Raw genomic sequence first — 26,111 nt, 5'->3', positions numbered from 1 at the left:
CGTTGAAGGAATGAGCGTTACACCAAGGCCTGTAGTCTGGAGTGGGATCGATTTGGAGGTGGAGTGTCCTTCATGGTCTGGGGCGGTGTGTCACAGTATCATCGGACTGAACTTGTTGTCATTGCAGGCAATCTCAATGCTGTGCGTTACAGAGAAGACATCCTCCTCCCTCATGTGGTACCCTTCCTGCAGGCTCATCCTGACATGACCTTCCAGCATGACAATGCCACCAGTCATACTGCTCGTTCTGTGTGTAATTTCCTGCAAGACATGAATGTCAGTGTTCTGCAATGGCCAGCGAAGAGCCCAGATCTCAATCCAATTGAGCACGTCTGGGACCTGTTGGATCGGAGAGTGAGGGCTAGGGCCATTCCCCCCAGAAATGTCCAGGAATTTGCAGGTGCCTTGGTGGAAGAGTGGGGTAACATCTCACAGCAAGAACTGGTAAATCTGGTGCAGTCCATGAGGAGGAGATGCACTGCAGTACTTCATGCAGCTGGTGGCCACACCAGATACTAGAGGTCGACCGATTCATCGGAATGGACGATTAATTAGGACCGATTTCAAGTTTTCAAAACAATCGGAAATCGGTAATTTTGGACGCCAATTTTATTTAATCTTTCTTAAACGAGGCAAGTCAGTTAAGAACACATTCTTACTTTCAATGACAACCTAGGAACGGTGGGTTAACTGCCTTGTTCAGGGGCAGAACGACAGATTTTTACCTTGTCAGCTCAGGGATTCAATCTTGCAACCTTACGGTTAACTAGTCCAACGCTCTAACCACCTGCCTCACAAGGAGCCCGCCTGTTACGCGAATGCAGTAAGAAGCTAAGGTGAGTTGCTAGCTAGCATTAAACTTAATCAATCATGATCACTAGTTATAACTACACATGGTTGATGATATTACTAATTTATCTAGTGTGTCCTGCGTTGCATATAATCGATGCGGTGCGCATTCGCGAAAAAGGACTGTCGTTGCTCCAACGTATACCTACCCATAAACACCAATGCCTTTCTTAAAATCAATACACAAAAGTATATATTTTTAAACCTGCATATTTAGCTAAAAGAAATCCAGGTTAGCAGGCAACCAGGTGAAATTGTGTCACTTCTCTTGCGTTCATTGCAAGCAGAGTCAGGCTATATGCAACAGTTTGGGCCGCCTGGCTCATTGCGAACTAATTTGCCAGAATTTTACGTAATTATGACATAACATTGAAGGTTGTGCAATGTAACAGGAATATTTAGACTGATGGATACCACCCGATAAAATAAGGAATGGTTCCGTATTTCACTGAAAGAATAAACATCTTGTTTTCAAGATGATAGTTTCCGGATTCGACCATATTAATGACCTAAGGCTCGCAATTCTGTGTGTTATTATGTTATAATTAAGTCTATGATTTGATGGAGCAGTCTGACTGAGCGATGGTAGGCAGCAGCAGGCTCGTAAGCATTCATTCAAACAGCACTTTCGTGCGTTTTGCCAGCAGCTCTTCATGGTGCTTCAAGCATTGCACTGTTTATGACTTCAAGCCTATCAACTCCCGAGATTAGGCTTGTGTAACCGATGTGAAATGGCTAGCTAATTAGCGGGGTGAGCGCTAATAACGTTTCAAACGTCACTCGCTCTGAGACTTGGAGTAGTTGTTCCCCTTGCTCTACATGGGTAACGCTGCTTCGAGGGTGGCTGTTGTCGTTGTGTTCCTGGTTCGAGCCCAGGTAGGAGCGAGGAGAGGTACGGAAGCTATACTGTTACACTGGCAATACTAAAGTGCCTATAAGAACATCCAATAGTCAAAGGTATATGAAATACAAATGGTATAGAGAGAAATAGTCCTATAATTCCTATAATAACTACAACCTAAAACTTCTTACCTGGGAATATTGAAGACTCATGTTAAAAGGAACCACCAGCTTTCATTAGTTCTCATGTTCTGAGCAAGGAACTTAAACATTAGCTTTCTTACATGGCACATATTGCACTTCTACTTTCTTCTCCAACACTTTGTTTTTGCATTATTTAAACCAAATTGAACATGTTTCATTATTTATTTGAGGCTAAATTGATTTTATTGATGTATTATTAAGTTAAAATAAGTGTTCATTCAGTATTGTCAGTATTGTTGTAATTGTCATTATTACAAATACATTTTAAAAATCGGCCGATTAATCGGTATCTGCTTTTTTTGTCCTCCAATAATCGGTATCGGAGTTGAAAAATCATAATCAGTCGACCTCTAATCCCTACGGTGATGCATGATGGTGGCAACATCATGCTGTGGGGATGTTTTTCAGCTGCAGGGACTGACTGTTACTTTTGATTTTGACCCCCCTTTGTTCAGGGATACATTTTTCCACTTCTTTTAGTCACATGTCTGTGGAACTTGTTCAGTTTGTCTCACATGTTGAATCTTATGTTCATACAAATATTACCACATGTTAAATTGGCTGAAAATAAACGCAGTTGACAGTGAGAGGACATTTATTTTTTTGCTGAGTTCATGTGTGTATGTAAATGTATGTCTCTGGATCTAGCTGCCCTTTCCTTGCTGTGTTCAGTCCTCTCCTTTCTGCCTCTGTCTCTGTCTGGTGCAAGCTGCAGCCACTTTATGACAAACTTCTCTGTCTCTCAATCTGTAATCTGTAGCCTTGGATGTAAAAGTGTTTCTCCTTTTGAATAAAACAAAAAAAGTTCAAAATAAGTAGTCACTGAAATCCTAGGAATCACAATCCAGACCCCAGGTTTCCAATTTCAACACTGAGTCAAACAGATCAAGAGACATGTGCTTGTTGTAGCGCTCCCTTGTGGTCAATCTGAACATGCTTGCATATGTTGAGTCTTGTCAGGGTTTGTAACATGTGTGTGTAACTGGTGTATATACATTTATGTGCCAGCCCACGCCCACATTAAAGTTTACTGGTCAGTTGTTTTACATACTTGAAAATATTGCGTCAAAAGACGTTGGTCCATAGATGCCATACAGTACATTCGGAAAGTATTCAGACCCCTTGACTTTTTCCACATTTTGTTACGTTACAGCCTTATTATAAAATGTATTAAATAAATAAAATCCTCATCAATTTACAGACAATATCCCATAATGACAAAGAGAAAACAGGTTTTTAGACATTTTTGCAAATTGATTAAACATAAACACATACATACCTGATTTACATAAGTATTCATACCCTTTGCTATGTGACTCGAAATTGAGCTCAGGTGCATCCTGTTTCCATTGATCATCCTTGAAATGTTTCTACAACTTCATTGGAGTCAACCTGTTGTAAATGCAGTTGATTGGACATGATTTGGAAAGGCACACACACCTGTCAATATAAGGTCCTACAGTTGACAATGCACATCAGAGAAAAAACCAAGCCATGAGATCGAAGGAATTGTCGGTAGAGCTCCGAGACAGGATTGTGTCGAGGCACAGATCTGGGGAAGGGTACCAAAACATCATTCTTAAATGGAAGAAGTTTGGAACCACGTAAGACTCATCCTAGAGCTGGCCGCCCGGCCAAACTAGGCAATCGGGGAAGAAGGGCCTTGGTCAAGGAGGCGGCCAAGAAACCGATGGTCACTCTGACAGAGCTCCAAAGTTCCTCTGTGGAGAATGGAGAACCTTCCAGAAGGACAGCCATCTCTTCAGCACTCCACCAATCAGGACTTTATAGTAGAGTGGCAAGACGGAAGCCACTCCTCAGTAAAAGGCACATGACAGCCCGCTTGGATTTTACCAAAAAGCACCTAAAGGACTCTCAGACCATGAAAAACAAGATTCTCTGGTCTGATGAAACCAAGATTGAACTCTTTGGCCTGAATGCCAAGCATCACGTCTGGAGGAAACCTGGCACCATCCCTACGGTGAAGCATGGTGGTGGCAGAATCCTTCTGTGGGGAGGTTTTTCAGTGACAGAGACTGGGAGACTAGTCAGGACCAAGGGAAAGGTGAACAGAGCAAAGTACAGAGAGATCCTTGATGAAAACCTGCTCCAGAGCACTCAGGACCTCAGACAGGGCGAAGGTTCACTTCCCAACAGGACAATGACCCTAAGCACACAGCGAAGACAACGCAGAAGTGGCTTCAGAACAGAGCCCGGACTTGAACGATAGAACATCTTTGGAGAGACCTGAAAATAGCTGTGCAGAGATGCTCCCCATCCAACCTGACAGAGCTTGAGAAGATCTGCAGAGAAGAATGGGAGAAACTCCCCAAATACAGGTGCCAAGCTTGTAGCGTCATACCCAAGACTCGAGGCTGTAGTTGCTACCAAAGGTGCTTCAACCACGCTGATGGTTTTGTTACTGTGCTGACCACACCCCTCTGCTCTTGACTGTCCAATGTCTCTTTCAGCTGGTCAAGCACATCATATGGGATTTTCCTACATCCATGAACAACAGGAGGGACTTTTGGATCAATGTAGATGTGGTGCAGGCCTGGAAACTCAGAGTCCTTTAATAAATCTTCTTTGGGATTGGTGTCCTATCCACAGGACAGCTGAGCTAACGTAGGCTAATGCGATTAGCATGAGTTTGTAAGTAACAAGAACATTTCCCAGGACATAGACACATCTGATATTGGCAGAAAGCTTAAATTCTTGTTAATCCAACCGCACTGTCCAATTTACAGTAGTTATTACAGTGAAATAATAGCATGTTATTTTTTGAGAAGAGTGCCCAATTTTGAACATGAAAAGTTATTCATAAACTAATTAGGCACATTTGGGCAGTCTTGATACATTTTTTTTTACAGAAATGCAATGGTTCATTGGATCAGTCTAAAACTTTGCACATACACTGCTGCCATCTAGCGGCCAAATTCTAAATTGCACCAGGGCTGGAATAATACATTATGGCCTTTTTCTTGCATTTCAAAGATGGTACAAAAAAATACAAAAGAACAGCTGTTTTTTTCTTTGTATTATCTTTTACCAGATCTACTGTGTTATATTCTCCTACATTCCTTTCACATTTCCAAAAACGTCAGTGTTTCCTTTCAAATGGTACCAATAATAATCATATCCTTGCTTCAGGGCCTGAGCTACAGGCAGTTAGGTTTGGGTATGTCATTTTAGGTGAATTTTTTTTACAAAAAAGGGGCAGATCCTTAAGAGGCTTGAGTAGGTCTTCTTGGAGCATGGCAGAGTATGGCATGCAACTGTTGACATTTTTCTGATGAGGTTAAGCTGCACACAGGCCTCTCTGCCTAGTAGTGGTATCAGATGCATCTGTAACATAGAACTGTAGATGGGCTTGTTTGTGCCGCGTGGCAACTTGCAATATCATGATGCTCGTTGGTTTAATGCGGGTGCCTCCATAGGCTATGAGAACAGTCTCAGTCTCTTTCACGTTGAATTGCTTGGGCAATTTGTCAGCTATTGCTTGTGGGAGCACATAAGCTTCAGCTACTGTGTCTAACTTAAAAGTTGACTGTCGGTCCCCCTATACGCAAGTTTGTGTGCCAGCCAGCATCTTTTTTGAGTGCTTGTATCACTGCACCTATGAACAACATGTCCACTTCCTTGACCAGTTTCAAAAGGAGCAACATCTGTCCTTGACCTCCACCCAGCTGCAAAGTGATTTATCTTGCCACATTTTTTACATTCAACATTGAATGCAGGACACCTCTTTGGTTTGTGTGTTTTTCCACAAGTCTTTGTCTGCTGCTCGCTGGTTGAGCATGGGGGCGGCCTTTATTCTGACTTTGCTCGTGATTGTATAATGGCGGCCCTTTTCTTCCATAGCATGCACAAACTGTTCTGTGCTAGCTAACATACAGTATCAGTCAAAACTTGACACACCTACTCATTCAAGCGTTTTTCTTTATTTTCACTATTTTCTACATTGCAGAATAATAGTGAAGACATCAAAACTATGAAATAACACATGGAATCATGTAGTAACCCCAAAAAAGTGTTAAACAAATATAAATATATTTCAAAAATATATTTTAGATTATTCAAAGTAGCCACCCTTTGCCTTGACAGCTTTGCACACTCTTGGCATTCTCTTAACCAGCTTCACCTGGAATGATTTTCCAACAGTCTTGAAGGCGTTCCCACATATACTGAGTACTTTTTGGCTGCTATTCTACAATGTAGAAAATTGTAAAAAATAAAGAGTAGATACGTCCAAACTTTTGACTGGTACTCTAGCCTGAGTTGATGTAATGTATTTTGTACAGCAAACATGTTTTGTCTTAGCTAGGGTTAAATCCTCGGTGTCTTTGAACTCACAACCGCGTGTTCTCAGTAAGGGTATACACTTGTCAATAGGACCTGCCTGTTCATTGAAGTTGTGTGCCCAAAAGTAATGTCTCTCGGACACAGTATTCCTGCGTGGTGCACAGTAGTTGTCCAATGCCTTCATCACCTCGACCAGTTTCTTGTTTTCCGGGTCGGCATGTGTGATCTCTCCAGCTCGTCTAAAAACTGCTATTTCCCTAGGCTCTGGCTTGTCATTTATCCTCTGGCTAAGTAGTACAAGTTCAGTCTTTGTTTCCATTTCTTGCAAGGATTCCAGTCAATAACAACGGAGAAGGTGGTGTAAACGACTGCATTGCTGCTAATCCCAAACTCCATAGCTATTGGGACTGCGTTGAACCATTGACTCTGCGCTGTGAGTATTTTCCAATCTAAAAGTGCAATGTCGACATTTTGTCTTTTATAAAGTGGCTACTTGCTAACTACCATGGCTTTGTCTGAATTGGTGACACACAGACTGTTTAAGCCTGCATGTGTTCAAAACTTAATTTCTAGAGACGATTGACATCTGTCAACTCCACTTCCTTTCACCACAATGTATTTTTGCTAATTCTTTCGTTAATACTTAGCTAGTTTAGCCTACGTTAGTTGATTATGGCCATCATCGACTGCTAAATGGAGCCTGGCGTTAGCTGGCAACGTTCAATATGTATCGTGCTATTTGGTCCACATTAACTATCGAACCTGCTGCAATGCTGATGGATATTAGCTATGGCGCAAACATTGTGAAATTGGTTTTGTCACGCCTTGCTTACATAACACTACAGTTTTTAGCTACTAACCTGGCATTCGTTGTGGCTAAACGCCTAGCTAGTTACGTTAGCTAGGTAACGTTCAATTGTCTGCAATGTCGTGTTGTTTGTTGTATGATTAAAATAACGCAGCATAACACCGTTTCAGCCAATGTATGTAATTTAGCTAGCTGATGTTTCTTAGCTAGCCAACGAGTTACATCATGAAGCTCAATTCTATGTAATATTTTAAATAGTTATTGTTATCAATTTGAAAGGTAATTAACCAGAAAAGACCCTAGCCCATTTCCTGTTTTTGTTTTGTTTTCCAAAAAACGCAGTGCTGAGATATCAGGGCAAGATCATTTGATGGAAAACGTCCAATCTGTGTGGTAACTGTTCTAGAAAGCAGTTGATTGGCTTCAAATAATTCTGCCAATCGTGGATGAGAACTAGTCAATGAGTGGGTTTCGATTAATGTCATCCGTGGTATGCGTGTTTTGACCGGCTGAAAGGTGATTGCATTCGATTTGGACCCGGGATGCCTCCTGGGCGTGAGCCTGATGGCCTGTTCGAAGCCCATGGCGAAATCGGCTCTAACCAGGAGCCTAAACTAGATTGAGCACGTGGAGTAATCAGTAAGATTATGTGTTTTCACGTGCAAAAGTGATTGCTTTAAAAAAAAAAAACGCCTTATCTGCCTTCCCAATGAAAACTAGTTAGAAAATTCGAACATTAGGCTACTGACAGCCTGTCTACTGTTCTTTGACAATTCTCTCTGTAAACAGTGCAGGGGAATTAAAAGTCGATTTTTCTTTCTACTGACCCAAAATAGGCAGGTAGCCTAGTGGTTGGAGCGTTGGTCCAGTAACCGAAAGGTTGCTGGATCGAATCCCCGATCTGACAAGGTAAACATCTGTCGTTCTGCCCCTGGACAAGGCAGTTTCTATTTATTTATTTTTTATTTAACCTTTATTTAACCAGGTAGGCTAGTTGAGAACAACTGCGACCTGGCCAAGATAAAGCAAAGCAGTGTGACACAGACAACAACACATAGTTACACATGGAATAAACAAGCCAATAACACAATAAACAAGTCAATGACACAGTAGAACAAAAATAATGTCTATATACAGTGTGTGCAAAAGGCATGAGGAGATAGGCAATAAATAAGACATAGTAGTGAAGAATTACAATTTAGCAGATTAACACTGGAGTGATAAATGAGCAGATGATGATGTGCAGGTAGAGATACTGGTGTGCAAAAGAGCAGAAAAGTAAATAAAAACCGGATGAAGTAGGTAGATTGGGTGGGCTATTTACAGATGGACTATGTACAGCTGCAGCGATCGGTTAGCTGCTCAGATAGCTGATGTTTAAAGTTGGTGAGGGAAATTAAAGTCTCCAGCTTCAGCGATTTTTGCAATTCATTCCAGTCACTGGCAGCAGAAAACTGGAAGGAAAGGTGACCAAATTAGGTGTTGGCTTTGGGAATGATCAGTGAGATATACCTGCTGGAACGTGTGTTACAGGTGGGTGTTGTTATCGTGACCAGTGAACTGAGATAAGGCGGAGCTTTACCTAGCATAGACTTATAGATGACCTGGAGCCAGTGGGTCTGGCGACGAATATGTAGCGAAGGCCAGCCGACTAGAGCATACAGGTGGTATAAGGTGTTTTGGTAACAAAATGGATGGCACTGTGATAGACTGCATCCAGTTTGCTGAGTAGAGTATTGGACTAAGTATTGGCTGTCTAAGTGCCAGCCTCTGACTGTGATGGTATGTAAACAGCTACAAAGAATACAGATGAAAACTCTCTCGGTAGGTAGTGTGGTCTACAGCTTATCATGAGATACTCTACCTCAGGCGCTCAATAGCTCGAGACTTCCTTAGATATTGTGCACCAGCTGTTTACAAATATACATAGACTGCCGCCCCTTGTCTTACCAGACGCCGCTGTTCTATCCTGCCAGTACATCGTATAACCAGCCAGCTGTATGTTGATGTTGTCGTCGTTCAGCCACGACTCCGTGAAGTATAAGATGTTAGTTTTTAATGTCCCGTTGGTAGTTCCATCTTCCGTGTAACTCTTCGATTTTATTGTCCAAAGAGTGCACGTTTGCTAGCAGAATGGAGGGAAGTGGGGGTTTATTCGATCGCCTACAAATTCTCAGAAGGTAGCCCGACATTCGGCCCCTCTTTCTCCACCTCCTCTTCACGCAGATCACGGGGATCAGGGCCTGTTCCCGAGGAAGCAGTGTATCCTTCGCGTCGGGCTCGTCAGAGTCGTGAAAGGAAAAAGAGGATTCTACTTGTCCGTGGTGAGTAATCACAGTCCTGGTGTCTAGAAGTTATTTTCGGTCATAAGAGACGGTAGCGGCAACATTATGTACAAAATAAGTAAAAAATTAAATTACAAACAACACAAATAAGCAAACAAAAAAACACAATCGGCTGGGGGCACGTAAAACATCTGCCATCTTCCCCGGCGCCATCTTCTACTTGTTAGAGGTGTGTTTGTTGTACATGGGATGTTTCTGGCTTATTTGAACGGTCCACAACTTTGTGCCCAACTGAATGCAGCCCTGAACATAGGTGTTTAATGCATAGGCTAATATAATTTCTCTCTGTGTGTATATTTAGCTAACTAGGTTATCTGAATCTATTGCAGGATTTCAGGTCAAGTTCAAACCACATGTACCTATTTTAGGTAACTAAATTAGCTCCCACCCTTCTCTGTCTGTATGTTTAAGACAAGTCATAGGCTTGTCAGCAGCAGCAGTGCAGTACTCTACTCAGTCCTTTACTGCTTGACCCATTTTGACAGCCCTTTTTTTTGGTTGCAGAAAACTCAAAGGACTATGCATTTCAGGGATGGATGAATAAAACCAGAACAAAAATCTGCTCCTGTAACACAGGAGGGTGATAATGAATCAATTATTTATTTTGCCAGTGAGTGAAAGAAGAGCCAATGGAAAATTACCTCTCCACAAGCCCTACTAGCTACTGTACTACAATGTCACCTCTGAATGCAATCTTTATTAGCTGACTCAGATGTGTTAGGTGGAGATGCTGAGAAGGCTGATAGAGAATTCAAAATGTGTCTTCCTCTGATGCGTCTTTCATACACTGTAGATTGGCTTTATGATCTCCTCACAGACCATACTCATTCGAGTCATGCTAGGTTTTTCACTTGTGTTTTTTAGTAACTGAAATGATAAGTAGCTACCCGTCCCGCAGTGTTTTTCACGCTTCATAAAAACAGGACACTATACTTCATCAGTTTTACAGAATTATTAATGAAGATCTCATCAATAAACTCATAACAATTGTGCTTCATGTGCTTACACAGAAATTCACAACATATAGTTTTCTCCATAGTTGCTTGCTTTGCACTGTAGAAACATGGGTATTGACCTCTAGGCTGCGTAGTTATGGTTTCTCCATAGACTGACACCCGCTACTACACATATCATCTTATCTCTCTTTTATCATTGTCTCCCTCTCTCTCAATTCCCTGGAGTTAGCCTATCTTGATATGACAATGGTGTGAAGTGGCCCTCAGGAAAGAAGAACACAAGTCCCTCAGGTGTCCCACTGTCTTCTTCATCGCTCCATGCCCCGCTAAGAAGACAATACAGTGTCCCACTGTCCTCTTCATCGCTCCATGCCCGCTAAGAAGACAACACAGTGTTCCGCTGTCCTCTTCATCGCTCCATGCCCCGCTAAGAAGACAACACAGTGTCCCACTGTCCTCTTCATCGCTCCATGCCCCGCTAAGAAGACAACAGTGTCCCACTGTCCTCTTCATCGCTCCATGCCCCGCTAAGAAGACAACACAGTGTCCCACTGTCCTCTTCATCGCTCCATGCCCCGCTAAGAAGACAACACAGTGTTCCACTGTCCTCTTCATCGCTCCATGCCCCGCTAAGAAGACAACACAGTGTTCCACTTGTGGAAAGAAGAGTTTTGCACCCTCTTTTTGCTCTACCGTTTCTTTCTTGCCATGGGGGGTGCAGTGAGCGCCGGGGAGGACAACAATGATCTGATTGACAACCTGAAGGAGGCGCAGTACATCCGTACAGGTCGCGTGGAGCAGGCCTTCAGGGCCATAGACCGTGGGGACTACTACCTGGATGGCTACAGGTACTACACTACCCTTAATGCTCTATACAACCTATCCAGTTTTATCAACATCAGGTTTGGGGTCCATTTCAATTCAGGAAGTAAACAGAAATTCAAATTCCTCATTTTTCTCATAAGCAAAACATACAATGTGAATTTCAGTTTATTTCCTGAATCAACTGAATTGAAAAGGTATTGCCCCAACCATGTTACTTATAATGCTCTGTACAAACTTGTTTTATCTTAGTAAACATTTTCCTGGAGCTAACATAAGGGTGTCCCATCTCCTTACCTACACTACAGGGACAATGCCTATAAGGACCTGGCGTGGAAGCATGGCAACATCCACCTTTCTGCCCCCTGTATCTACTCTGAGGTGATGGAGGCTCTGAAGCTCCAGCAGGGACTGTCCTTCCTCAATCTGGGCAGTGGGACTGGATACCTCAGCACCATGGTGGGACTCATAATAGGTAACGATGCCTCTGTTTGTTTAATGAAATATTTTCCCTCTCTATGATGTGTTGAGATATTCATTTAAATCTTGATGAATGATTATATGGTGATGGTATACATCAATGCTCTAGCCCTAATGAGTTAACCTATGCTTAAACAACACAAGGCAACACACAAGGATAGCATACGAAGTCAAACGCAGACCCACCTAAGTGATGTGTAAGTAAGTGATGTGTAATCACTGCAAATTAACTTTTAATAGTTTTTATGCAGGTCCATTTGGTGTGAACCATGGAGTGGAGCTCCATACGGATGTGGTGGAATACGCCAAGGAGAAACTAGATGACTTCATCAAGAATAGTGACAGCTTTGATAAGTGAGTTGGAAGCTTAATCAAAACGTTACACGTTATATAGGGTGTAATGGTGCATGCAGTGAAACTCTGGTTAAATAACTAGATGCAGTTCAGTTAGTATTTTTCTGCCTGCCAATTTTCAGACATGGAAATTGCCTTACAGTGATGCTCCAGAGCTTTTGTATAATTTCAGCCTTTTATTTTATTTTTTTGTTGTTGACTTTCCCCCTCTGTTTCCGCTACTAAATTTATCACCCAGGGAGGACTTGGCCTACAGGCCATGATTAACTATTGTGAAGATCTAGATTATAGACTGCATTTCTTGTAGATACCGTTTTTCTTTTTTTGGAAATAGTATAGAGCACATAAATGCTTAATACAAATACTTTTTCCTTTATTTTTCTTCTTTACCCACCCTAACACAACAAGTCTGCAAACTTAACTTTAAAGGTCTGAAAGGTTAAATGGTTACTTATTTTATGTTTTACTTTTTCTTTCTTTCTCAATAACCCCAACTATATTCTGCTTTAGAGATTTCATATGCAAAGCTGCCACTCACCGTTATGCTGCAACCCTTTAATGACAGTGCAGGTAGGGGAGAACCAGGGCTGGAGGGCTGCGGGGCAGGGGGAGTGGTTCATGGGGGGGGGGGGGGGGGGGGGGGGTGTTCTGGATGGGAAACGACAAATGGGTTGGTTCCCCTGTGGGTCCTGATTTTTGTTTCACATCCATAGGCTTATTAACACTAAAGATTCATCATTAATAATGAATTGTTTTTTGAAAAACAATGGCAACGCTATTCTCTCTTGGAATTTGAAAGACCTTAATAGTCCTATCAAATGTTCCAGCTGTCTTGATGTCCTAGCAAGAAACCATATTGATATGGCAATGCTCCAAGAAACACACTTACTCTAAAAGGGTGCACATAGAATAGATAACCATTTGTACAAACTAGCTGCTTTTTCATCAGCCCCAAACAGAACTAAAGGTGTAATCATAATGATACATAAGAAACTCAAAATCACCATCTTGGGTAAAGACGAAGGCCAAGAAGGCGGAATCACTTTCCTTAAATGTATACATAATGGAAAGAAAATGGCCTTTTATTAATGTGTACGCTCCAAACTCATGATCCTACATTTTTTGATTCTCTGAACAGCATATTGTCAAAATTAACTGAATTCCATCTGCTTATCGGGACAGACATGAATGCCATTTTGGACATGCGGGACAAATCTGATAACACCAACTACAGTCTACAACTACTGACCACCATGCTTACTACTGCCAACTTAAAATTTCAGAATCTCCTACGCAACAAGATGGCGTTTCATTGTTTCATTACTACAAACTCCTACATTCTGTGATCAATTTGAAATTGAACTAAATGAATTCATAATGATCAATTAAAAATTCAGTCGATGAACCCCGGATTCTACGGGATGCCATCATAGATTTTATAAAAAATAATGGAACTGCATTTGCATCTGGTTTGAATAAATCACAATTAAAAAAGATAGCAGAATTGGAAATGTTGTTATTTGCGTTAGTGTTCTCAACAAACACTTACTCTTTTCTAAGTCAAGACCAAGCTTAATTTATTAATAATACAGAGAGCAGAATTTTCCATTAATCGAGTCAGACTCAAACATTAATTCCATGGTAAGCGTCCCAGTCGTTTACTGGCCAAAAAGCTATGCAATAATGATCAATTAGCTGATATAGCAACTATTGAATCTGAAATAGGGGAATTACTATCCGAACCCAAATGAATCAAAGATTCTCCTGCTTCTATAAAGAATTGTACACCTCTGACTTTAAATCCACACCAAGCCAGACTATCCTTTCTAAAATGATAAGAACTCCTCTTCTCTCAACAGAGGAAGCCACCTCGCTGGGAGCCCAAATCTCTCTCAATGAACTCAAAAGGGCATTGGATAGCACGAATAAAGGCAAATGACCTGGATGGGATGGTATTTCTTCTGAGCTCTATTTCAAATTTTGTAATCAATTAGGATGGGTTTGTTAAAAAACAGTTTTTCCTTGGATAACCTCCATCGATTATTACAGATCTTAAATACATACAGCTCCTTGGGCAGCTTAATCGCTCGATGCAGAAAAAGCTTTTAATAGACTAGAATGGTCATCTCTGGTCTGTCTTAGAACCTATGGGAATTGTCTCCAATTTCATTAATATGATTAAAATGCTATATGCCAATTCCTCAGCCATAGTTATAACAGGCAATATCTGCTCCTCTCCTTTCAGAATCAATAGAAGCAGCAGACAAGGCGATCCAATTTCTACTTTGCTATTTTTATTATCCATGGAACCCCTGCCCAAGGCAATTCATCAATCGAAGGAAAGAACACACATTTCATTATACGCAGATTATATTTTACTACAATGAACAAAAATATGAACGCAACATGTACCGTGTTGGTCCCACGTTTCATGAATTTATTTCAACTGACTTATTTCCTTAAATGAACTGTAACTCAAAACAAAATGTTTGTTGCATGTTGCGTTTATATTTTGGTTAAGTATATATTTACAATTTAAGTCAGCTATGCTAGCCTATGGAGGCCCCTGGGAAACCCATCCAATTATGGGATTTAAAAATACATTATCTGGGCTCCCAAAAGGACTGATCTCTATAATATATAAACAACTTTTGGGAGTTAGCCATGAAGAAAGTATGGGCCCCAGATCGAATTGAATCTGAACAACCCTTTTAACTGGAACAGAATATGTAAATATATGACCTTGGCATCCTGTAATCTAAACCATAAACTTAAACATTTTATGTTTGTTCACAGACTGTATTTAAGGCAGAGGAAACATTCTACGATGACATTCGTCCCAACTGTTCACTGTGTCCCCTAAATCAAGTAGGCACATTCCTTCATATCATGTGGGAGTGCCCTGCAGTTAAATGTTTTTCATCTACCATGTTACTTAATGATGATAGCTCCTTGAATCTCTCAATCAATCAAAGACAATTACTGATGTTGGCTCTTCGATGGCATTCACCTCACTCTTTCCCAATTTGCCAGTGGATACAGTTACTATTAGATATTAAAACGTTAGAATTATCGACAGCAATAACTAATGGTGATAGTCAAAGAACAATTGAGGCCTGGACAAATATACTGTGGTTGGATGGAGACATGTTGGTTCGGTGAATAGGAGGGGAGGTTGGGGGTGGAGGCCCACTTGTATATTTTTTTGGGGGGGTGGGTTAATACTGAATTTATTGTTACTTAAACTCTATGTATTTCTTACTTTTGTTTTTCTTTTGAGTGGCATCCCACGGGTACATTTTATATAAACCAAAAATATTAATTGAAATGGATATTGTACCTCTAAATTGTGCATGACACAAGTCATTTTTCCAACAATTGTTTACAGACAGATTATTTCACTTATAATTCACTGAATCACAATTCTAATGGGTCAGAAGTTTACATACACTAAGTTGACTGTGCCTTTTTTATACAGCTTGGAAAATTCCAGAAAATTATGTCATGGCTTTAGACGCTTCTGATAGGCTAATTGACATAATTTGAGTAAATTGGAGGTGTACCTGTGGATGTATTTCAAGGCCTAGCTTCAAACTCAGTGCCTCTTTGCTTGACATCATGGGAAAATCATAAGAAATCAGCCAAGACCTCAGAAAAAAACTTGTAGACCTACACAAGTCTGGTTCATCCTTGGGACTAATTTCCAAACACCTGAAGGTACCACATTCATCTGTACAAACAATAGTACAAGTATAAACACCATGGTACCACGCAGCCGTCATACCGCTCAATAAGGAGACACGTTCTGGCTTAAGGACAACAAAGGCAAGGTAGCAGAGTGGCCATCACAAAGCCCTGACCTCAATCCTATTGAACATTTGTGGGCAGAACTGAAAAAGCATGTGCGAGCAAGGAGGCCTACAAACCTGACTCAGTTACACCAGCTCTGCCATGAGGAATGGGCCAAAATTCCCCCAACTTATTGTGGGAAGGTTGTGGAAGGCTACCTGAAACGTTTGACCCAAGTTCAACCATTTAAAGGCAATGCTACCAAATACTAATTGAGTGTATGTACACTTCTGACCCACTTGGAATGTGATGAAAGAAATAAAAGCTGAAATAAATCATTCTCTCTACTATTATTCTGAAATTTCACATTCTTAAATGAAAGTAGTGATCCTAACTGACCTAAGACAGGGAATTTTTACTTGGATTAAATGTCAGGAATTGTGAAAAACTGAGTTGAAATGTATTTGGCATTTATGTACATACAGTGCCTTGCGAAAGTATTCGGCCCCCTTGAACTTTGCGACCTTTTGCCACATTTCAGGCTTTATTTTTTTGTAAAGAATCAACAACAAGTGGGACACAATCATGAAGTGGAACAACATTTATTGGATATTTCAAACTTTTTTAACAAATCAAAAACTGAAAAAATGGGCATGCAAAATTATTCAGCCCCTTTACTTTCAGTGCAGCAAACTCTCTCCAGAAGTTCAGTGAGGATTTCTGAATGATCCAATGTTGACCTAAATGACTAATGATGATAAATACAATCCACCTGTGTGTAATCAAGTCTCCGTATAAATGCACCTGCACTGTGATAGTCTCAGAGGTCCGTTAAAAGCGCAGAGAGCATCATGAAGAACAAGGAACACACCAGGCAGGTCCGAGATACTGTTGTGAAGAAGTTTAAAGCCGGATTTGGATACAAAAAGATTTCCCAAGCTTTAAACATCCCAAGGAGCACTGTGCAAGCGATAGTATTGAAATGGAAGGAGTATCAGACCACTGCAAATCTACCAAGACCTGGCCGTCCCTCTAAACTTTCAGCTCATACAAGGAGAAGACTGATCAGAGATGCAGCCAAGAGGCCCATGATCACTCTGGATGAACTGCAGAGATCTACAGCTGAGGTGGGAGACATTGTCCATAGGACAACAATCAGTCGTATATTGCACAAATCTGGCCTTTATGGAAGAGTGGCAAGAAGAAAGCCATTTCTTAAAGATATCCATAAAAAGTGTTGTTTAAAGTTTGCCACAAGCCACCTGGGAGACACACCAAACATGTGGAAGAAGGTGCTCTGGTCAGATGAAACCAAAATTGAACTTTTTGGCAACAATGCAAAACGTTATGTTTGGCGTAAAAGCAACACAGCTCATCACCCTGAACACACCATCCCCACTGTCAAACATGGTGGTGGCAGCATCATGGTTTGGGCCTGCTTTTCTTCAGCAGGGACAGGGAAGATGGTTAAAATTGATGGGAAGATGGATGGAGCCAAATACAGGACCATTCTGGAAGAAAACCTGATGGAGTCTCCAAAAGACCTGAGACTGGGACGGAGATTTGTCTTCCAACAAGACAATGATCCAAAACATAAAGCAAAATCTACAATGGAATGGTTCAACAATAAACATATCCAGGTGTTAGAATGGCCAAGTCAAAGTCCAGACCTGAATCCAATCGAGAATCTGTGAAAAGAACTGAAAACTGCTGTTCACAAATGCTCTCCATCCAACCTCACTGAGCTCGAGCTGTTTTGCAAGGAGGAATGGGAAAAAAATTCAGTCTCTCGATGTGAAAAACTGATAGAGACATACCCCAAGCGACTTACAGCTGTAATCGCAGCAAAAGGTGGCGCTACAAAGTATTAACTTAAGGGGGCTGAATAATTTTGCACGCCCAATTTTTCAGTTTTTGATTTGTTAAAAAAGTTTGAAATATCCAATAAATGTCGTTCCACTTCATGATTGTGTCCCACTTGTTGTTGATTCTTCACAAAAAAATACGGTTTTATATCTTTATGTTTGAAGCCTGAAATGTGGCAAAAGGTCGCAAAGTTCAAGGGGGCCGAATACTTTCGCAAGGCACTGTATGTATCAGTTGTTGAATCTTGTTATGTTCGTACAAATATTTGCACATGTTAAATTAGCTGAAAATAAACACAGTTTACAGTGAGAGGACTTTTCTTTTTTTGCTGAGTTTAGTACCAGTCAAAAGTTTGGACACACCTACTCATTCCAGCGTTTTTCTTTATTTTTTACTATTTTCTACATTGTAAAATAATAGTGAAGACATAAATACTAGGAAATAACACATATGGAATCATGTAGTAACCAAAAAAGTCTTAAGCTAATTAAAATAAATTTGAGATTCTTAAAAGTAGCCACCCTTTGACTTGATGACAGCTTTGCATACTCTTGGCATTCTCTCAACCAGCTTCATGACGAATGCTTTCCAACAGTCTTGATGCTGAGCACTTGTTGGATGCTTTTCCTTCACTCTGCGGTCCAACTCATCCCAAACCATCTCATTTGGGTTGAGGTCGGTGAGGTCATCTGATGCAGCACTCCATCACTCTCCTTCTTGGTCAAGTAGCCCTTAAACAGTCTGGAGGTGTGTTGGGTCATTGTCCTGTTGAAAAACAAATGATAGTCCCACTAAGTGCAAACCAGATGGGATGGCATATTGCTGCAGAATGCTGTGTTAGCCGTTTTCGTTAAGTGTGCCTTGAATTCTAAATAAATCGGTGGCGGTCCTCATGAGAGCCAGTTTCATCATAGCGCTTGATGGTTTTTACGACTGCGCTTGAAGAAACTTCAGAATTTCTTGAAATGTTCAGGATTTACTGACTTTCATGTCTTAAAGTAATGATGGTCTGTCGTTTCTCTTTGCTTATTTGAGCTGTTCTTGCCATAATATGGACTTGGACTTTTACCAAATAGGCTATCTTCTGTATACCACCCTCATTGTCACAACACATCTGATTAGCTCAAATGCATTAAGAAGGAAAGAAATTCCACAAATGCACTTTTTTTAACAAGGCACACCTGTCCATTGAAATGCAATCCAGGTGACTACCTCGAAGCTGGTTGAGAGAATGCCAAGAGTGTGCGACGCTGTCATCAAGGCAAAGGGTGGCTACATTGAAGAATCTCAAATCTAAAATATATTTAGAGTTGTTTAACACATTTTTATTTACTTGATTCCATTTGTGTTATTTCATAGTTATTATTCTACAATGTAAAACATAGTAAAAATAAAGAAAAACCCTTGAATGAGTAGGTGTGTCCAAACTTTTTACTTGTACATATATAATTTATTTTCAATTCCTAATGTATGTTACAGATACTAATTCATACAATATGTTCCGAATTTGTAAGTGCTAAAGATCCTGGACAGCATCTTTTAAGACGTGTTACGGCATTGAAATCTTTTTTACATTATTTCTGACTGATTGAAAAACACATTTTTCGTGGATGCCTTTTGGCTTGCTTTTATGACCTTTTTTTACTTTATTTTGTTTTTGTCAGGTTTGAGTTCTGTGAACCCATCTTTGTGGTGGGCAACTGTCTGGAGATCTCGTCAGACAGTCACCAATACGACCGTATCTACTGTGGTGCGGGGGTGCAGAAGGATCATGAAAATGACATGAAAATCCTGCTCAAAGTTGGGGGTATTCTAGTGATGCCTATAGAGGATCAGGTAAGCGGTAGAATGAATAATGCAGATATTATAAACATCATTATTCATGATGGTGCCTTCTGCGTTAGTAATCAGAGGCTGCGTCTGAAGTGGCATCTTATTCACTATATAGTGCAATACTTTTGATCAGAGCACTATGGGCCCTGATCTAAAGAAGTGCACTATATATGTAATAGGGTGCCATTTGGGATGCTGTTAGTGATACAGCCCTGGCCTGCATGACCAATGATGTTACGATACCCAGCCATCGTTATTGTTCCTCAGAAGCCCCTGAACTGGTACTTACTCCATCAGTCTGGTCTATTTTGTCCTCTAACAAATTGGAAAATAGCAAAAACACTTTAGAAAAAGGATGACGTTGTGTGGCACTCAAGCAGAGAAATAACATTTTTGAAGGGCATGCACAAACCCACACAGTCTGTCATCTTGTGAAATGGAAAGTCTAGCTGCTTATGTTGTTTTTCAGAAAACAGTTGGAACTCCTGCATTGCCAGGTTTGTGTGGTGGTGCAATAAAGAGGGGGGAGGTTTTGATGTGGAGAATTGAGGCCAAGGGCTCAGGTCCACCACAGTTTCTCTGGATCAACACCTCCATGTGATGGCCAAAACCAGCTTTTTGTCAAGTAGATATTTGAAGGCACCCATGTATGTCTCTTTCTGGTGTGGAACTGAAGATGCATATAATACATGTGATTTTTGTCCCTCTTGTCTTGGTGTATTGGTGGTGGTGTTATTATGATTGGTGTAACTTTTCCATTGTCTAGTGCTGGGTACTCCAAATTCGACATGATTTTTATTTGGCCCCCCCAAGCTTTCTAATAAAATAAACAACATCCTAAATGGTTGTTGAAGATTAAGACTGTCAAATCACCCAGAAATCAGCTCAGTGATTTTAAGTATTCCCACGCATAAATAGAGAGGCATACGTGATCGTATCCCAATGTAATCAAGGTTTTGAATGATTCTGTTTTTGTCAAATACTATATCTGTTTGGGCTTCTTGCATTCATTTTGAAGTGTACAAATAGTTTATAATTGTATTCGGGCCCCCTGACCATCCGCTCAAGAAAAAATCGGTCTGCAGCTGAATGTAATTGGGGACCCCTGAGGCATATCCGACACTGCAAGCTAGATCTACTCTGGGTTTTCTAAAGCTAACCAGCTTCAAGTTAGATTCACATTCCAGCTCAGGCTTCATCCTTATTACGACAGTTGATATTGATTGTCCACCTGCCGCTAACTCTAGCAGGCTTGTGACTGCTCATGCATGTCACACATGGCTAGTCAAATGCCGAACTCTTCATTCAGACAATGCTGAAACATAAATCCATGGGCGGGTGAGTGAGAAATTTTCATTTGTGCCGAAATCAAAATGAAAGGAAAATGTATCTTGCAAATTCAGCATGCTATGGTGTGAAATAGGCTTTCAGAAGCGCCGTCTTTATTTTATGACTTACTTGTAATGCCTTCTTTGGTGTGCACAAACACCTTTTTTCCAACACATACCAATATTGTTTTTAAATTATAAAGTCATACAAAGGTGTTGCGTGAAGTTTTAAATGCATTCTATCTTTACTAAATGTGTAATGTGATATATTCCAATACTATCTTTTTTACACCAAATAAACATTTGATGAATACAATATTGAATTGAATAAGTCTTCCTCAAATGAAGGTGATGATGACGCAAATTCTTTGCAAGAGGGATGGAATCTGATTTCATTTGTCATCAACTCGCAGCTCAATCATTTCATTCAGGGTAAGCGGAGTCAGCCGTGAGTTAGCCTGCCCGGAGCAGGTTATTATTGAAGGATTCATTGCCATACAAATTTACCTGGCTGAAAGGTCAGCCACTATTGTATTGGAGTCCGCAGTTGAACTCGGAGTTGACCAAAGTTACCTCGCTATCTCCTCAAACCTGATTCGTAGGATAACCCTCTGGTCTAGTGGAATGATGGAGTTAACATGGTATGCGTCTAGTGGGTTGGTGTTAACATGGTTGGTATGCGTCTAGTGGGTTGGTGTTAACATGGTTGGTATGTGTCTAGTAGATTGGTGTTTAAACCTCTACAGGATCGGTCATTGAGTGTGCCAGCCAGAGCCCGGACTTAAACCCGATCGAACTTCTCTGGAGAGACCTGAAAATAGCTGTGCAGCAACGCTCCTCATCCAACCTGACAGATCTTGAGAGGATCTGCAGAGAAGAATGGGAGAAACCCTCCAAATAAGCTTGTAGCTTCATACCCAAGAAGACTCAAGGCTGTAATCGCTGCCAAACATAGTTCAATAAAGTACTGAGTAAAGGGTCTGAATACTTCTGTAATTGTCATAATTAATTTAAAAAAAAAAACTTTTTATACATTTGCAAACATTTCTAAAAACCTGTTTTTGCTTTGTCATTATGAGGTATTGTGTGTAGATTTGGGGGGGGGAACAATTTAATCAATTTTAGAATGAGGCTGTAACGTAACAAAATGTGGAAAAAGTCATGTGGTTTGAATACGTTCCAAATTCACTGTATTGCCCTATCCCACCTGGACAAGAGGAATACTGTATAAGAATGCTGTTCAGCATTCAACATATAGCTCAGCCTTCAACACCTTAGTGGCCTCTAAGCTCATCACTAAGCTCAGTGCCCTGGGTCTGAACCCCTCCCTGTGCAACTGGGTTCTGGACTTCCTGACGGGCCGATCCCAGGTGGTGAAGGAAGGCCACAAAACCTCCTCAACACGGGCCCCACACGGGTGTGTGGTCAGCAACCTTCTGTACTCCCTGCTCACCCATAACTGTGTGGCCACACACGTCTCCAACTCAATCATCAAGTTTGCTGACAACACAACAGTAGTAGGCCTGATTACCAACAATGACGAGACAGCCTACAGGGTGGAGTGGTGCAAGAAAAATAACTTCCCCCATCAATGTCAACAAAACGAAGGAGCTGAAATGGTCCCTTCCCACCGACAGTGTGGTGAAGAAGGCGCAACAGCGCCGCTCAACCTCACAAGACTGAAGAAATTTGGCTTGGCCCCTAAGTCTGTCACAAACTTCTACAGATGCACAATTGAGAGCATCCTATCAACTGTATCACCACCTGCTACAGCAATTGCACCATCCGCAACCTCAGGGCTCTCCAGAGGGTGGTACGGTCAGCCCAACGCATCATCGGGGGAACACTGCCTGCCCTCCAGGAGCTCTATAGCACCCAGTGTCGCAGCAAGGCCAAGAAGATCAAGGACCTTAGTCACCCAAGCCACGGCCTGTTCACCCCACTACCATCTACAAGACGTAGACAGTACAGGTGCATCAAAGCTGGGACCGAGGGACTGATAGATGCTGTTTATCTCCAGGCCATCAGACTGTTAAACAGCCACCACTATACGACCTCCGCCCAGTACCCTGCCCTCTGCCCAATACCCTGCCCAATACCCTGCACTCTGCCCAGTACCCTGCCCTCTGCCCAGTACCCTGCCCTCTGCCCAGTACCCTGCCCTCTGCCCAGTACCCTGCCCTCCGCCCAGTACCCTGCCCTCCGCCCAGTACCCTGCCCTCCGCCCAGTACCCTGCCCTCCGCCCAGTACCCTGCCCTCCGCCCAGTACCCTGCCCTCCGCTCAGTACCCTGCCCTCCGCCCAGTACCCTGCCCTCTGCCCTGTACTCTGCCCTGTACCCTGCCCTCCGCCCAGTACCCTGCCCTCCGCTCAGTACCCTGCCCTCTCTGCCCAGTACCCTGCCCTCTCTGCCCAGTACCCTACTCTCCACCCAGTACCCTGCCCTCTCTGCCCAGTACCCTACTCTGACCTTCAGTCACTGTCACCTGCCGGCTACTCTAACCTGCACCTTGGGGACTGCTGTCCTATGTACATAGTCATGGAACACAGGTCACTTAAATAAGGTTTACATACTATTTATATACACTGAGTATACAAAACATTAACACCTGCTCTTTTCATAACATAGACTGACCAGGTGAATCCAGGTGAAAGCTATGATCCCTTATTGATGTCACTTGTTAAATCCACTTCAGTCATTGGTGATGAAGGGAAGGAAACGGGTTAAAGAATCATTTTTAAGCCTTGCAACAATTGAGAAATGGATTGTGTATGTGTGCCATTCAGAGGGTGAATGGGCAAGACAAAATATTTAAGTGCCTTTTAAACAGTGCCATGTGCACTGTTTTTTGTCAAGAACTGCAACAGTGCTGAGTTTTTCAGGCTCAAGAGTTTCCCGTGTATACCAAGAATGGTCCACCACCCAGAGGACATCCAGAAAAATTGACACAACTGTGGGAAGCATTGCACTCAACGTGGGCCAGGATCAGTGGGATGCTTTTGACACTTTGTAGAGTCCATGCCCCAATGAATTGAGGCTGTTCTGAGGGCAAAAGTGTGTGTGGGGGGTGCATCTTAATATTAGGAAGGTGTTCCTAGTGTTTGGTATACTCTGTGTCTACTGATGAACCAAATTTGGGATTATGTTTTTACATTTTGGATTATTGTGTGCGTGTTGATTTTTACTGCATTGATTGATTACAACTAGAAACAAAAGCATTTGCTGCACCTGACACAAAACCTGCTAAACTGGGTACGCGACCAATATAATGTTATTTTATTTGTCTAGTGGATTGGTGTTAACATGGTATGTTCTCCATTGTCTCAATGGACTGATGTTATTGTGGTTGCTATACAGTAACTGTCACTCTTTATTTTCTGGTTGCAGCTGATACAGATCACCAGGACTGGTCAGTGTTCCTGGGAGAGTAAGAATATCCTGGCCGTGTCATTCGCACCTCTGGTCCAGAAGAACAGAGCTGAGGGAAGCAAGCCTGATGCTGTAGAGCTCCGTGAGTTCTCTGCTCTATCCCCTGTTCTACTTTAAATATTGGGTCTTATTCACTAGGCAACAAACTAGAAAATATAAGAGTTTTGCTATGGTGTGCACTAATGATTATATAACTTTTTTCTGTTCTCTGTAAATAGACATATCAGAACAATTACCCCTTTGTCTTGTTTTCTATCTCTCTTTTGAGGTTTAAAGTAAGCCAGACTTTTCAAGTCAAAGGATTTATTTAAAGTTAAGACGAGCCAATTTCTAACAAAAACTTTGCTTTGACTCTAGAGGCTTAGTTACCCAGTGGGTTGGTGCATCATTCTAAGTATTTCATTAACTGTAATGACATTTTTCCATTACTTATTTTTCTATAAATGTATTTGAAGTATTTTATCCAAATGACCAACCTATAATTGAGCTCTTGCGTACTGAAATGTTATTGGGCTAATGGGATTTGACCTGCCATCCATGTCCGTGTCCTCTCCTCCTCCTCAGCCCCAGTGACAGTCAGGAGCCTTCAGGACCTGTCTCGCGTCTACATCCGCCGCACCCTCCGAGATCTGACCAATGAAGAATGTCCTGACAAAGGTCTGGTGCAGAGGGCGCCCCAGAAACGCAAGCGCAGGCGTTGCCGGCTGCGACGCATTAACACGTACATCTTTGTGGGTAACCAGCTGATCCCCCAAGCCATGGAGAGCGAGGAGGACGAACAGATTGACCAGGAGCAGCACAAGGAGGACCAGGAGCAGCAAGAGGCGCAGGAGAAGGAGCAGCAGAAGAAGGAGCAGGAGGAGGAGGAGGAGAGAGACATTGGCAGCGTTGAGATACTAAAGGCAGTGAATGTGCTGAGAGACAAAATCATGACTTTACCTCTGCCTGAATCGCTGAAGACCTATCTGTTATACTACAGAGAAAAATGACTGACTGCTCAATCTGCTGGCATCCGTTCTCATGGATGGCATGCCTGCTGAGATGCTTTTCTTCTTCAATATGAACATGGAATGGACACTGAGACTTCCTGGGTCGTCATGGATCCTTTTCTATAGTTACTATGATATGGTTCTGTTTGTTTTTATGTTATCGATTGTCTTTTGAATTTGTATATCAAAGATTTATTTAAAAGCCTACTGAATGGGAAATCCTTTTCAAATATGGTATTTTGAGGATGTAGATTGTATCACATGTTAATATTCCAGCAAATTGTCATGAAATGAAATTGTATCAAATAGAATTATACCTATATTTGTTAAGAATATGATAATGTAAAAATCCAGATTTTTACTGCAACTTTTTCTAGAAGCATTATGGAACTTGATATTACTGAATTAAGATTTACAATTGCCGAATAGAATAACCAGAGACCAAAAAAAATGCATGTACACTTCCTATTTGAATCAAAGACTATTATGGAACATTTTATGAAACATTTCCTCATGAATCATTGAAGGGGCAATTCTGTCATTGTTCTTTCCTCACACTGTTATGTTTGAGTAGAGGGATTGTAATGCTGTGTGACGATGAGAGCTCAATGGGAGATTGGTTTGTCATTTATTTTGTACCGCATTTTTAAATCTCAAGTATTTCTTTAGAATGGTTCTATCCTCTTGCTTTCTCTCACTTTGCACGTAATAGGCATTTTAACTTGGTGATACATTTTTATTGCCTTGAATGTTTCGTCCGCCAGACTTATTTTTCCCTCTTTTTTTGTTGACGTGCAAAGGGTTTGTAATTATCATACCAGCAGTTAGGCTAACGGGGAATCTGATTAATTAAGATGTTTCTAATGGTGAATGAAAACATATTGATTCTGGTTTTTCAAGAAATCTTTCCCCCACA

The 26,111-nt window shown here is 41.5% G+C and overlaps 2 protein-coding genes across 3 annotated transcripts in view; one reads left to right on the top strand and one right to left on the bottom strand.

Annotated features, from left to right (window-relative positions):
* LOC139387217 (uncharacterized) overlaps positions 1-6,514 on the bottom strand; it is a 14,160-nt gene extending 7,646 nt beyond the window's left edge. The window contains exon 1 of the mRNA XM_071133293.1: positions 6,289-6,514. Coding sequence (XP_070989394.1) covers positions 6,289-6,514 — 226 coding nt within the window. The remainder of the gene's footprint in view (positions 1-6,288) is intronic.
* On the top strand, positions 6,334-26,111 carry LOC139387216 (protein-L-isoaspartate O-methyltransferase domain-containing protein 1-like). 2 transcript variants are annotated; one of them, XM_071133291.1, is made up of 8 exons: positions 6,541-6,628; positions 9,230-9,327; positions 10,534-11,152; positions 11,435-11,601; positions 11,858-11,960; positions 19,280-19,451; positions 24,165-24,288; positions 24,771-26,111. In XM_071133291.1, exons 3-8 carry the CDS (start codon positions 11,013-11,015, stop codon positions 25,193-25,195), a joined length of 1,131 nt encoding a protein of 376 aa, XP_070989392.1. In that variant the 5' UTR covers positions 6,541-6,628; positions 9,230-9,327; positions 10,534-11,012; the 3' UTR covers positions 25,196-26,111. The 2 variants fall into 2 exon arrangements, with proteins under 2 accessions (XP_070989393.1, XP_070989392.1); XM_071133292.1 differs by lacking the exon at positions 9,230-9,327 and having other exon boundaries at positions 6,334-6,628; positions 10,534-11,072; positions 11,517-11,601.

Source organism: Oncorhynchus clarkii, chromosome 28 (genome assembly GCF_045791955.1).
Source record: "Oncorhynchus clarkii lewisi isolate Uvic-CL-2024 chromosome 28, UVic_Ocla_1.0, whole genome shotgun sequence".
Taxonomy (NCBI): Eukaryota; Metazoa; Chordata; class Actinopteri; order Salmoniformes; family Salmonidae; genus Oncorhynchus; species Oncorhynchus clarkii.
This window is presented reverse-complemented; position numbering and strand designations above follow the sequence as displayed.